Source organism: Pararge aegeria, chromosome 1, assembly GCF_905163445.1.
Source record: "Pararge aegeria chromosome 1, ilParAegt1.1, whole genome shotgun sequence".
NCBI classification, from domain to species: Eukaryota; Metazoa; Arthropoda; class Insecta; order Lepidoptera; family Nymphalidae; genus Pararge; species Pararge aegeria.
Window position 1 is genome coordinate 8,192,880 of NC_053180.1, and position 12,175 is coordinate 8,205,054.

General features: G+C 34.5%; 1 protein-coding gene across 2 annotated transcripts in view; it reads right to left on the reverse strand.

Moving 5' to 3' along the window:
- The window catches only part of LOC120637752 (eyes absent homolog 2), a 54,512-nt gene that overhangs the window by 4,128 nt on the left and 38,209 nt on the right, over positions 1–12,175 (reverse strand). For both annotated transcript variants that reach the window (XM_039909752.1, XM_039909743.1), the window contains 11 exons: positions 9,775–10,112; positions 8,871–8,985; positions 7,983–8,087; positions 7,285–7,432; positions 6,711–6,864; positions 5,080–5,179; positions 3,837–4,008; positions 3,123–3,212; positions 2,217–2,428; positions 1,303–1,425; positions 710–831 (listed from right to left, as the gene is read on the reverse strand). In XM_039909752.1, the coding sequence (XP_039765686.1) occupies positions 710–831; positions 1,303–1,425; positions 2,217–2,428; positions 3,123–3,212; positions 3,837–4,008; positions 5,080–5,179; positions 6,711–6,864; positions 7,285–7,432; positions 7,983–8,087; positions 8,871–8,985; positions 9,775–10,112 (1,679 nt within the window). The remainder of the gene's footprint in view (positions 1–709; positions 832–1,302; positions 1,426–2,216; positions 2,429–3,122; positions 3,213–3,836; positions 4,009–5,079; positions 5,180–6,710; positions 6,865–7,284; positions 7,433–7,982; positions 8,088–8,870; positions 8,986–9,774; positions 10,113–12,175) is intronic.

Here is a 12,175-nt window from a genome sequence, read left to right on the forward strand (position 1 = left end):
ATTTTCTTAAAACTTTTATTGTTTTTTTATAATATTATGTTATTTTAAATTCCTTTACAAATTAAATATTACTTTGTATTAAGGTGAAGGAAAACGTTAGGAACCAGCATGTCTGATAATTCACCATAATGTTCTCAAAGGCATAAGTTCGGAATCCGCACTTAGCCAGCGTAACGGTCTACAACCTAAACCCTTCTCTTTGCGAGAGATGTTGGCCAATATTTATCATTATTTAGGGACCAAAATTTTACAACTCTTTACAAAGAGAGATTGTGCTATTTTGAATAGAGCTTGCTTATTTTTTTTGTACATTGACCAAATGGACGTGTTGCTTAGTACTTTTAAGAGTATTTTTTATGTCCTCACTCTCTTAGCAAAATAAACTTCAGTAATATGCACTAGAATCGTGGCATGTAGATTGACCATAGACAATTGACAAGACAGACAACCTTGACATAAAAACATAAATATATTTAAAAAATTACTTTTTCATTAAGATTTCGTACTATCGTTACTTTAAAAAAAATTTAGTCTTTATTTAGATGAAGATTTTTGGTAATAATGTCGTTAGTGTACAGTGAATAACTAAAATGCCCCAATCTGCCTCATCTCCTTTGACAAATTTATTGTTAAGTATTATTGTTAAATTGTTTGTTAACACGATATTTTACACTGGAGGAACTAATGAGTTGATAAATCATAAATTTACCTGTTTTCGTAGCGGAATAGATGTTTTCAATCGGGAAAACTCCGCCGAGGCCAAAGAGCAATACCTTAGCGAGCGCCGGCACTAGCTGTGTGTTCGTAACTAGCACGTTCACGCAATTTTCCCTGTGGATTGAATTAAAAACCATTGTAATTAGTAGCCCGCTAACAGGGGAACTACTAACACCATGCTTATTTCTGCCATTAAGCGGCATGTGTTCAATGCTGCTTAACGGCAGATATAAGCATGGGGGAATTTGTGGATTGAATTAAAAACCATTGTAATTAATAGCCAGCTAACAGGGGTAGTAGTACTAAAGCCATGTTTATTTCTGCCGCTAAGCAGCATTTTTTCAATGCTGTGTTCCGGTCTGAAGGGTGTGGTTACCGGTGTAATTACAGACACGTGAGGGTAACATCTACGCTTCAGGTTGAAGGACACAGGGCGTCACTGTTTTTATGCGATGGTTGTCACTTACCATCAGGTGGGCCATCTGCTTGGTGCGTATGTCTGTCTGTCTGACTGCGTCAATTACTTATAATAAAACTTTGCTATTTGGAAATGGATCGTGATGTTTAAAAGACTCTATAAAATACCTTGAGTTGATCATGTTGAGACATTTGCAAGCAAGAGTAAGCCAATTGTCCGTTGCCTGTTCTAGCTCCGCTCGCAGTTGTAACCACTGTTCTCTTTTTGCTGGCCCTAAGAGACCTCCAACACTGTAACAAAAGTTTTTAACTTAACAATAATTAATCTAATGTATATATGAAATGAAACGTCTTAGGCAGCCATTGGATAATTTCTTAGCCAAGAATTAGGAGTGGAATAAGAAGTGTCACGTTTGGGCCCATTTCGTTACAAGAGAGAGATAAAAGATATAACTTAGACTTTTACTCCGACGCACATCCGTTGTGATCACACACCTATCTACACACACAGCATGTACACTCAACTCAAAGGTATGGAATACGATAGACGCTTAAATTAAAAGAAAAACAGAATTCATTTATTTGAAATATAAGTTTATAAGCACTTTTGAAACGTCAAGTCAGTCTGTTTGTAGTGACTACCAACAGACTGACTTGGCGTTTCAAAATACATGCACCACTCAGGTACCACGCAATGTATGATTAATATTTTCTTACGATGATAATAAGTTTTACTTCATTTCATGTTTTGTATTTATATAACTTGTTGAATGAAATTAACTAGAAAATCTACCCTAATATTATTGCAAGGTTTATATGGATTTTGGTTACGGAAACGCGCTAAAACGTATAAACGGTTTTTAATTTAGCACAGAGATAGATTTATAGTCTGGAAAAGCATAACGCTTTTTTCTATCCCTGAATAATGTACCAAGGGATAAAATTGTTTTTGTTTTTCATGGACCAAGAGATCAATATGTTTTTTCGCATAGGGGTAGATCAGGGGTCAGGGAAAAACTTATGCATACAAATCAAAACGAAGTCGCGGACAGCAACTGGTTATACATATAACCTAAACGTACCTATTCCTATAATTATTGTAGGTATCCTTAATTTTTCTGTATCTGAATGCTAATTTTCTCATCCAGTCCACTCCGCCTCGTACACCAGGCGCACATAACCCGGTGTTGGGTGCGGCGCCCGCGTGGAAACCGTCAGAGGCGAAATTGTATGCGGAAAGGTCCTGTCCGTTGTCATCTGCCGCCACTGCATCTATGTGTTCCTGGTCACAGTCCTAGAAATAAAGAATAAATGCATTAATTAAACAAGGGGGGGGGATGCGGTTTGGGATGTGAACAGTCTGTGGTGTACATAAGACAATTCAGCGGCGATAGAATACACATTTGGTTCTGTATAAAATTTGAAGAAGCAGTGATGTCCTAAGTTTAAAACTTTGCCATACATCCATGCATCTACAACTTCTCTGAGTTATGAGCATTTACAATTTAAGCAATTATATATCACTCGCCTTAACCATAAAGGAAAGCATGCCTGAGAGTTCTCCATTAAGTTTTCAAACACGTTTGAAATCAACCAATCTGCTAATGGCCAGCGTGGTGGGTTACTAGCATTCTGGGATGGAGCCCCCTCGTGGGCCAGTAATTGTAATGGTGATTTATGATGAATATTTATAATGCACCTCTCTAAGATAAGGTAAGGTTTCCAAGTAACTATCTAGCCAACCTGAGCGTTTGCAAAAAAACTTGGCAGCTGACCTACATTAACAGTACAATGTCCATAGTATAAGAAATCAACCTTAAAAATTTTAATCTTACAAATGGAGTGTATAAATGTTATGTTCCTTTCATTAGTATGAAATTTTAACTCTATAATAAAAAAAATAAACACAAACTCAAGTGTAACACTTCATACTTATAATTCTGTGCACAGATACATTATTCTTTATTAATGACAAAAAAGAAAATTACCTCAACATCATTGAAGAAGAAATGCATGTCACATAAGCTGTATATTAGTTCCTCCATTCTAAAACCTAATTGCACTATCTGTTGGGTATCCTGAAACAATGATAACATTAATTATGAACTTAAGCTATAAAACAACATAACTAGCACAAAGAATTGTATAGAGGCTAGATGTTCATGTGTGTATTGTCGTAGTATATTTATCATGAGTAAAAAATTGTATAATGATTAACGCCTGCAATTGATATACCCTAAAAAATCGTCAATCAGCTAATAGTAGTTTAACACTGCATGCATGTTGGGTTAAGTATTTTAAAGGGACCACCTTTACCTACAAGCCTTTCTTGCTTAGTTAAAAAAAATTATCAATTACTAACAAAACAAATTTTTTCGTTTTTTTAGTTTAATTCAAATCTCTGCTCTGTCTTTGTGTGGTGGAAGTCCAACTAATGTTAAAAATGCAAAAGAGTTGTTGAGTTTTTTTGTTTGTTTTTCCTGTTTTTCCTTGCTTAACACCCTAAATAAGCAACCAGTACTTGAAAAGACAACAACATAGGCTATATTTTACCACAGGAAGACAAACGGTTACCACAGAATTTGTGCGCTAGGTGAAATGACCCACACTATACAGTACATTATGTTTTTGTTGGATTAAGTTAAGCCTGGAGTAAATAGAATAATTTACACCATGCAACTATCAGAATGTAGAAGACTTACTTTATTATATTTAGTTGCATATGTGCCTGTGAGTAGAGTGTGGAAGATGATTATTGTTTCATCAAGATCCCATATAAAAACTCTATCTGTAGCTGGTTCAGGGACATGTTGCGCTGGTGATGAAGATGTGTTACGTCTACCTCTGCCTCTTGATCTGCTTACTGTGCTTTCACTGAAAAAAAAAATTACATATTATAAGACATTTGTCAGGTTTTTATATATCATAACGAAGAAGGTGAACAACTGATATATAAGTTTAATTTTAACTCTCATAATTTGTGTTTATAGGTAGCCAGGAAATAATTTAACCTTGAGCAACAATTGATTCCTAAGCATTTTAGGTTTTAATTAAGTAAGGGGAACAATGAAGCTGCATAAATAAGAACTAATAGCGTACCCAGCCCGCTTCGCCGGGATATATTTTGCTTTATTGTATTTAAACAATAAACTTACATCATAAAATTTTTAATTTAAGTCTCATAATATATTAAAGCATTTTTTTCTCTCCGTATTCATTCTCTTCTATTCTCTTCTTGAGCGGGTGAAGATCATTATCTACACCCATGTACACCCAACAATAGAATATCATCATAGTGAAAAAAGCTGTATTTGACAGTTCAAAAATAGGAGTGATCCGATTGTCACCAAACTTTACAGGATTCACCAGGTCAATCCGGAGATTCCCTGAAAGTTTCATTGAAATTGGTCCAGCCGTTTCGGAGCCTATACTGAACATACCCACACACTTTCTCTTTTATATATAATATGTCCATGTGTAACTATACCAGTAAAATATGTACAGTTCATATGCATCTTAAAAAATCATACAGTTAAAAATACTAATGAGAAATTCAAACTATATACTTCAAACTAATATTGCAATAAATATTTTACTGTTGGTTCAGTTAGAATATATAACTCCTTTTGCGCAACCTAAACTTATTTCAAGTTATACACACTTGTTTCATAGGGAACTATTGATAATTAATGTATGTTCATCATCATTCATAGCCTATAACAGTCCACTGCTGGTTAAAGGTGTCTCTCCCAATTTGCCCAAAATCACCACACTGGGCAGGATGGGTGATCTCAGTAGATGGTAATAGTAGAACGAAAGGGTGCCTCTCGTTTTTGCAGCCATTATCCATTATATTCCCTTAGTTGCCTTGTAGAAAACCCCGGGAAAAGGAGAGGTGGTGACAAATGTATTCTAATCATTGGTCAGTTATGATATTTATCTTACCCAGAATTTTCTCTACATCTCCTACTTGCAGCATGGACTTCATTTTTGATTGGAGAAAGCGGAGTGTCAGTTAAAGTTGGCAGCATTGACGATGGAGACTCTGTAACAAGAATAGTTTTTTTTTAACCTGCATTTCTGAGAGTTCTTATATTGTTCTCGAAGGCATCTGAACTCTAGCAATCTGCACTTGGCTAGCATGGTGGCCTTCGCCTTAGCCTCTCCTAATACTGATAGGAAACCTGTGCCCTGTAGTAGGTCAGTTATAGGTTTCGAATGATGATGATTATGTTTATTTTAAGCATCATCTATATTTTTACCACTTAGCAGGAGATGCTTTTAACATCTGGAGGGCTTCTACGACGCAGCGTTTAAGCGAAGTTTGTCACCAATTTTTATTAATCCTAAAAATTTTAAAACCTTTGATGCCAGGGAATTTTAATACAAGAGAACTGTTCACGAGGGCAAAAACTAACTTTATTGGGGAATTCACAAACATATGTAGTTGCTTCTCTTTTTTTTTAAAGAGAAGCAACTACATATGTTTATTTAAAAATAATTAATTTTGAAATTTTGAAAAAAAAAATAGTTAATTTTGACACCTAAAGTTTCATCAGGAATGTTGTGTTAGAGAAATTGATACAATAAATTAAATTAACAAGAAACAAAAAAATTGGTGCGAAACTTTTGCTCACAGCGTAATGCCCATAAATGGTAAGAATATATCAAGTTACCACTTAGGTTTTGGGAGTTAATCATAGGTTACACCAGTCTACAACATAGGTTATGTTTACCAAAGTAACTATATATGAATATTACTCATAAATTACCGTTATCACTCTCAGAGTCAGGCCAATAGTCAGAGTTATCATTATAAAATCCTTGTATATTATCATTTTCGATGTCTTCTTGCTTGATGACATCAACATTTTGATTTTCCTTATTCATATTACGTACACGACCGCAAAACAAAACTAACTGAACGGAATTTCGAATCTAATTTCTATTAATTGCGTTTAATAATGGTTAATGGTTCTATTTGAAGTAATTAAATTATCTAAAACCAGTAACAAGTCATCACAGTAAACAAAGAAATGTCAAATCCCAATGCCAAGCTTGTCAAATTGACAAACCGACTTTCAATGACGCAGATGTCATTTGAATATATTAGGACGCGTTCAAGATATTCTCTTATGACATACTAATCATATTATTTAAATAATTCACTTATTGTGTGCCTACGCCAAAATACTTTACACTAGGGATGTGAAAGAAAGAAAAATATCGATAATTTGTGAAACATAATCGATTAAATTAAAATCAACAATATTCCTCGATACTGGTGAAGTGTATTGGATTAGTTTGAAGCAGAAGTAACTTGTGTAGATACAAAATTCAAATTCAAAAATTCATTTAGGCCTATCAATAGTGATAACTTCGTTCGGCAATTTAAACCTAAAGCTATGAGGGTTCCAAACGCGCCCTGGTCTAAGAAGTGCCTACAACAAACTTAGCCGGGTAATTTTGTTATCACCATCTCAAAGAAAATAATATTAAGCTATTTTTTAGCACTTTATTAGCACTATACAGCACTATAAACAGTGTCTGAAATATATTCAATACTAAAAAAATACCTGATAAAGTGCCACCTAGATGATATGAAGTATGGCCAGCACTTCCACTGCTACTTGGTGAGCTTACATAGGGCGAGTAACTAGGAGTGGCGTAGTAACCGCCATATTGTGCTACACTGTGGTCCGCATATCCCGCCGCGTAACTGCTGTATTCCTGCCCAACAAAGTACATTTCTTTACATGACTCAAATAATTGTTAGTTGTATTTAAAAAAAAATATATCAAATTATAGATCGTTATAGATATCTATACTTATATTATAAATCTGAAGAGTTTGTTTGGTTGAATTGGAAAAGTTAAGCGGAGAATAAATGAAAAATTATGATCCACTTGAGATCTTCCGATGCGGAACTGACTAAAGTTACGCCAAAGTAAGTATCATGGAATTTTCCTCTTTAAAAATTAAAAAAAAAGACACCATGCGTCTATATAACATAATAAACGAAAATGTATTGTAAATTATTAATACGTTACATTGTCAGTTAACATCTCTGTTTTTTGGTAGATTCAATAAAATGTTATTCATAAATAATTTGTAAAATATAATAAATGCTGTAAATATTAAGTTAGGTACCTGTTGACTGTTAGGAAAGGATTGCGTCAAACCACCATTGTATGAAGGGTAGGCGTATGGTGAAGGTTGCGTGGCGAAGTTACCAGGCACGGTACCCATGCTGCCAACGCCATAGCTCAGATAGGTGGGCGTCGCTTTGCACGACGACCTGTAAAACCGACAGGAAAATAAAAATTAGCGACTGTTTCTTAATTATTGAAGTTATACTTCTTTTGGCGCGTTAGGAAAAAAGTGAGAGTAAATTTTTAAGATGCGCGCGCACACCGTCACAATAAACCGACACAATGAAGTTAGCTATAGTCAACATTGTAGTTTTTCTAAAAAAGGTTTGACAGTTGACTTTCAATCATTCAAACAATACCATTTTTCTATTATGAGTGTTGTTTTTTCTACAAAGGCAAGAATAACACGAAAGATAAATTTTTCGAAAAGATTTTTATCTTGTTTCGCCAAAGAAGTACGTACAACTTCTAACTTCTTACTTAGTAACACACACGTTCTTTATGTATTTTCCCCAAATCCTGTTTTAGAAATATTAAGTAAATATGATTTAGTACTACAATAAACATGAGCTAGGATCTTGCCACTCTGATTTGTTTCATAAAACAAAGCTTAATGTTCATTGTACGTCATGTATTTCCACAAAGTCATGGCTGATTCCATTTAATATAAATAACAGTTTTTCTAAAAATATTTACCTGTTATTAGAGTTGTGCGCTGGCGGGTACGCAGCGTAGGGTTGGTTGTACAGAGTCGACCCAACGTATGACGACGCTGTTCCACCGCCCCCATACTGTTGCATACTGGGGAATTAGAAGCTTTTTTATGCAAAGCTTACATCGATAAAATTTCATCCATTAATATTTATAAATGTTAAATTACTGGTGGCAGTATATCACTGATGACATACTATTTTTAAAGGTACTAGAGTCCTTTAGCCCAGATAAGTAAATACGTTCTATAAGACCAGACAAGACCAGAGAAAATTCAGAAATTATAAATTCCCAAATTGCCTCTGCCCGTCATCGAAATCTACTCGTCAAACTACTCGTATGTACTATTTAAATACACATCAACCTCAACACAACATTTGAACCTGTGCCGGTAAATTTTTTTATCATTAATGTTGGTAAAAAAATATAGGTACTTTTAAAATTATCCCAACAAGATACAGAAATTTTCCAATTTGAAGCAGTTTTTAATTTTGCGTATCAACTACTAATCAAAGTTTTATTATTAATTAAAGTTATTTCTATGTGGCTCATCATTAATTTTCGATAAACCGTCTTTTTAGGCTTCCGTCAAATCCTATAACGTTCGTTAACCTCTTTTATTATTGGATTGCGGTACACATTAACGGTGGCCCAATAGAAACATTTAGTCAATCTTATTAGGCCCAACAACCTAAAAACTTAAACTGATTTCGTGAACGTTCCGTTCGTTTTTACAGATTTATTATATTAAATTGTGAGTCATAGAAAATTTTATGATGATATTTTTTTATTAAAAAATTATACGAAAGTCCAAATATGATGATAATGAGACGAAAATCAAACGGCTAACTAATATGGAAGACGAAATCTTACCTATTATAATACTGGTAGGGTAATGTGGACTGGTCGTAGGGTAAGGTTTCTCCGTATAACGCCACGTCTGCTTCGCAAAGCCCTGGGCTTCGGACCTCGCTCTTAACACCACCTCCTAAAACAAATAAAAATTGGGCTAGCTATGTGATTATTTACGAGCATGTCTCAAGAATCTACTGGTATTTAAATTAATATACTGAAACACTGAATGAAAATTGTTGATAGCTCTTGTCAGTTATATTGGTACACTTATCTTCCGATAGCAGCTTTCGCTAAACTAACTAATATGTATTAGGTATTCATTCATTTGTTTGTGAATCTTTAAAAATTGACAGTTACGGCGACTGTTATAAATGAATCTTATATTTTTAAACGAGCAATTCTTGTATATTTATAATTGGAATCTCGAAATCGGCTCCAACGATTTTCATGAAATTTAGTATACAGGGGGTTTCGGGGGCGATAAATCGATCTAGCTAGGATTCATTTTTAGAAAATGTCATTTTATTTGTGTTTTCCGGTAATAATCGATTTGGTGCAGACGAAATTGCACGGGTCAGCTAGTAAATAATAATATAAAATAAATGTACTACGACAATACACACATCGCCATCTAGCCGCAAAGTAGAGCTTGTGTTATGGGTACTAAGATGACTTATGAATATTTTTATGAATAATATACATAAATACTTATAATATATAAAGATAAACACCCAGACACTGAAAAACATTCATGTTCATCACACAAACCTTTTCCAGTTGTGGGAATCGAACCCACGGCCTTGGACTCAGAATGCAAGGTTGCTGCCTACTGCGCCAGTCGGCCGTCAGAATATTACACATAATTCCTTATAATAGACCGCTGGTGTAAAAAAATATGAGCAAGGTTTTATATTTTACTTACCCGTGCTATCCTCATTCATCAACCAGGCAACTGCTGACGATGATGTTGTTGAACACAATCCGCCAGTTGACGTTAAGGGCAAAGCCAGACCGGCTAGTGAAGAGCTCGTCACGCATCCGTTCGGTAAACTACAACTTTCTACTTCTGAGTTTGCTAAGCCAAGATTGTCTACAGACGTCAGACTTAATGCAGTATTTGTTGAAGTATTTGTATTTTGAAACAATGTTGTAGCTCCCGATACTAAAAGAGCTGGTAGTGATGCATCCTGCAGCAATGAAGGTGGAGAGTCAGACGTTGATTCCGATTCGCAAGGACTTGTGTTGACTTCGCCTGATAACCTAGAAACGAAACGAATACAAATTTAAAAGAGCAGTCCATTCTAAACTCAGTTATCGGTAAAGCTGCGTAAACTAAACACCCTAAGTTAAACGCGGCATAGGAAAATAAAAAATCCATTAACCGCCTCCGTCGTTTACGAAAATGCATCGTTTTCTAAACAATCACTTATTCTTAATGTCTTCATTTCGGAAGGAGGCGGAAAAAAAGCAAACAAACAACTTTTAGAGCGTTTGTAAAATACGTTATGACGTACCATCGCTAAGAATTATAAATGTCTCTATTTAAACGTTTTATAGGGCTATGTTCCGTGATACTAATAAAAAAGATTGGACCAATTAAGATACGATTTCCAACTGTAAATCATGGGTTGTTTATTTTAAATTATAAACCATAAAACTAATCACCAAAATCACACAGCAGATGCCTCTATAGCAGACCCCTCATATCTCATGTACTGACTGGATTTATCTAACAAACTGTTTACACGTGTTCTGATTAATTTAGCTTGTTATCAACGGCTGTGAATGTGCTCACGCCATTTAATCAACTCCCTTTCTATCACACATGACAGCTGAATATGACGTCACGACGTCAGGAACTGAAGTGGGACACACTTGTTCATATGCAAAATGAAGAAGTGCTGCTGTAATTAATTAATTTATACCTACTTGTTTTTCTCAGTGTCATCCTATTGTTATATGGCATGTATTCCATTTTTTGAGCATATATTTTAATAGACTATAAATAGTAGCAATTGTCTGATCAAACCATTATAATTTTTAATAAAAAAAAAATCGCCGCACCTAAATATGTGTACGTAATAATTTACGTAATAGAATTTATGCAAATGTATACTAATAGCTCGATATGACAACTTTTTTATCTTATGCCAACTGTTTTATTGCGAATTACGATCATGATTTATAGTCATCAATTATTCATTTGACTATATTGTTATAAAATGCGGCGACGTAATTATTAAATATAGTTTTATCATTTATTTTCAAGTTTTGAGAGAGGAAACAGACTGTTTCGTGGTTATCATAAATAATAATGCGTATTTAAAAATATGCTTCAGATGGGCACGAGGTCGAACACTATGGTCTTTGTCTAGAAAAAAGAACCCTTGTTTATATTAGTTCGCGCCTTTTTCGAGTGTCACTTTGCTTTTTGCCGCCACTTCAAGAGTTGCCTTCAAACAACACTATCGTATATCAAAAGAACGCTCCGGAGCGGAATCGCTGTTAATGTTGGCAGCATTGTCACTATCTTTTTAATTGAAAGCTTTTTTTAATGTTTCGGCTCTTTTCAGTGAGTCTTTTTACTTGCAGTAGTCATCGTAAAACTGTTTTTAAAATTGTCTTACAAAAGACTTCAAAGGTTTTGATAGTTGGCCGGTTTAAAGTAAAGAATGACAATCCATATGGTGCGATGATTTAGTTGTCACCTATTTAGTTTTATGTTCTGCGCTATGTATTTTGATGTCTGTTCAAAATACCTTTGAATGTATGTAGGTAAAACGTTTTAGAATCTTAACTGTCCTTTATATAAACATTTAAGACAACTTGAATATAGGTGTTGCATGTATAACACAATTTAATGATTTAAATAAAAACAATACCTAAGAATTAAAAAAATACTTGTCTTGAATTTAATGCAAGCTATCATATTTTCAACTAATCCAGAACGCACATGTACCTAAGGAACACAATAAACTCTCTCACTGCCCTCTGACAAGGGCACAATGCCCGGCACACTTCAGCCGTAAAGAAAAAATAATAAGAGCATATTGTTGCCACTGTACAGTCGTAAGGTTCTGTAGCAATTGACTGTAGACTATTTGAAAGTATAGTTTCACGTTTACTGTAGGTGTCAGGCAAATATTTCTGCCATAATATCAAAATACTCATAGAGATAGCAGTAGGTACTTACTTAAATTCTAATTGGATCTTAAATGAACATGGATAACTTTATAAATAATGTTGGGTAATAGGTATGTAAAATAGCATCGTTCTTTTGATTAAGACCAGGAATTACTGCAATGATTTAGTTTAACTGTCAG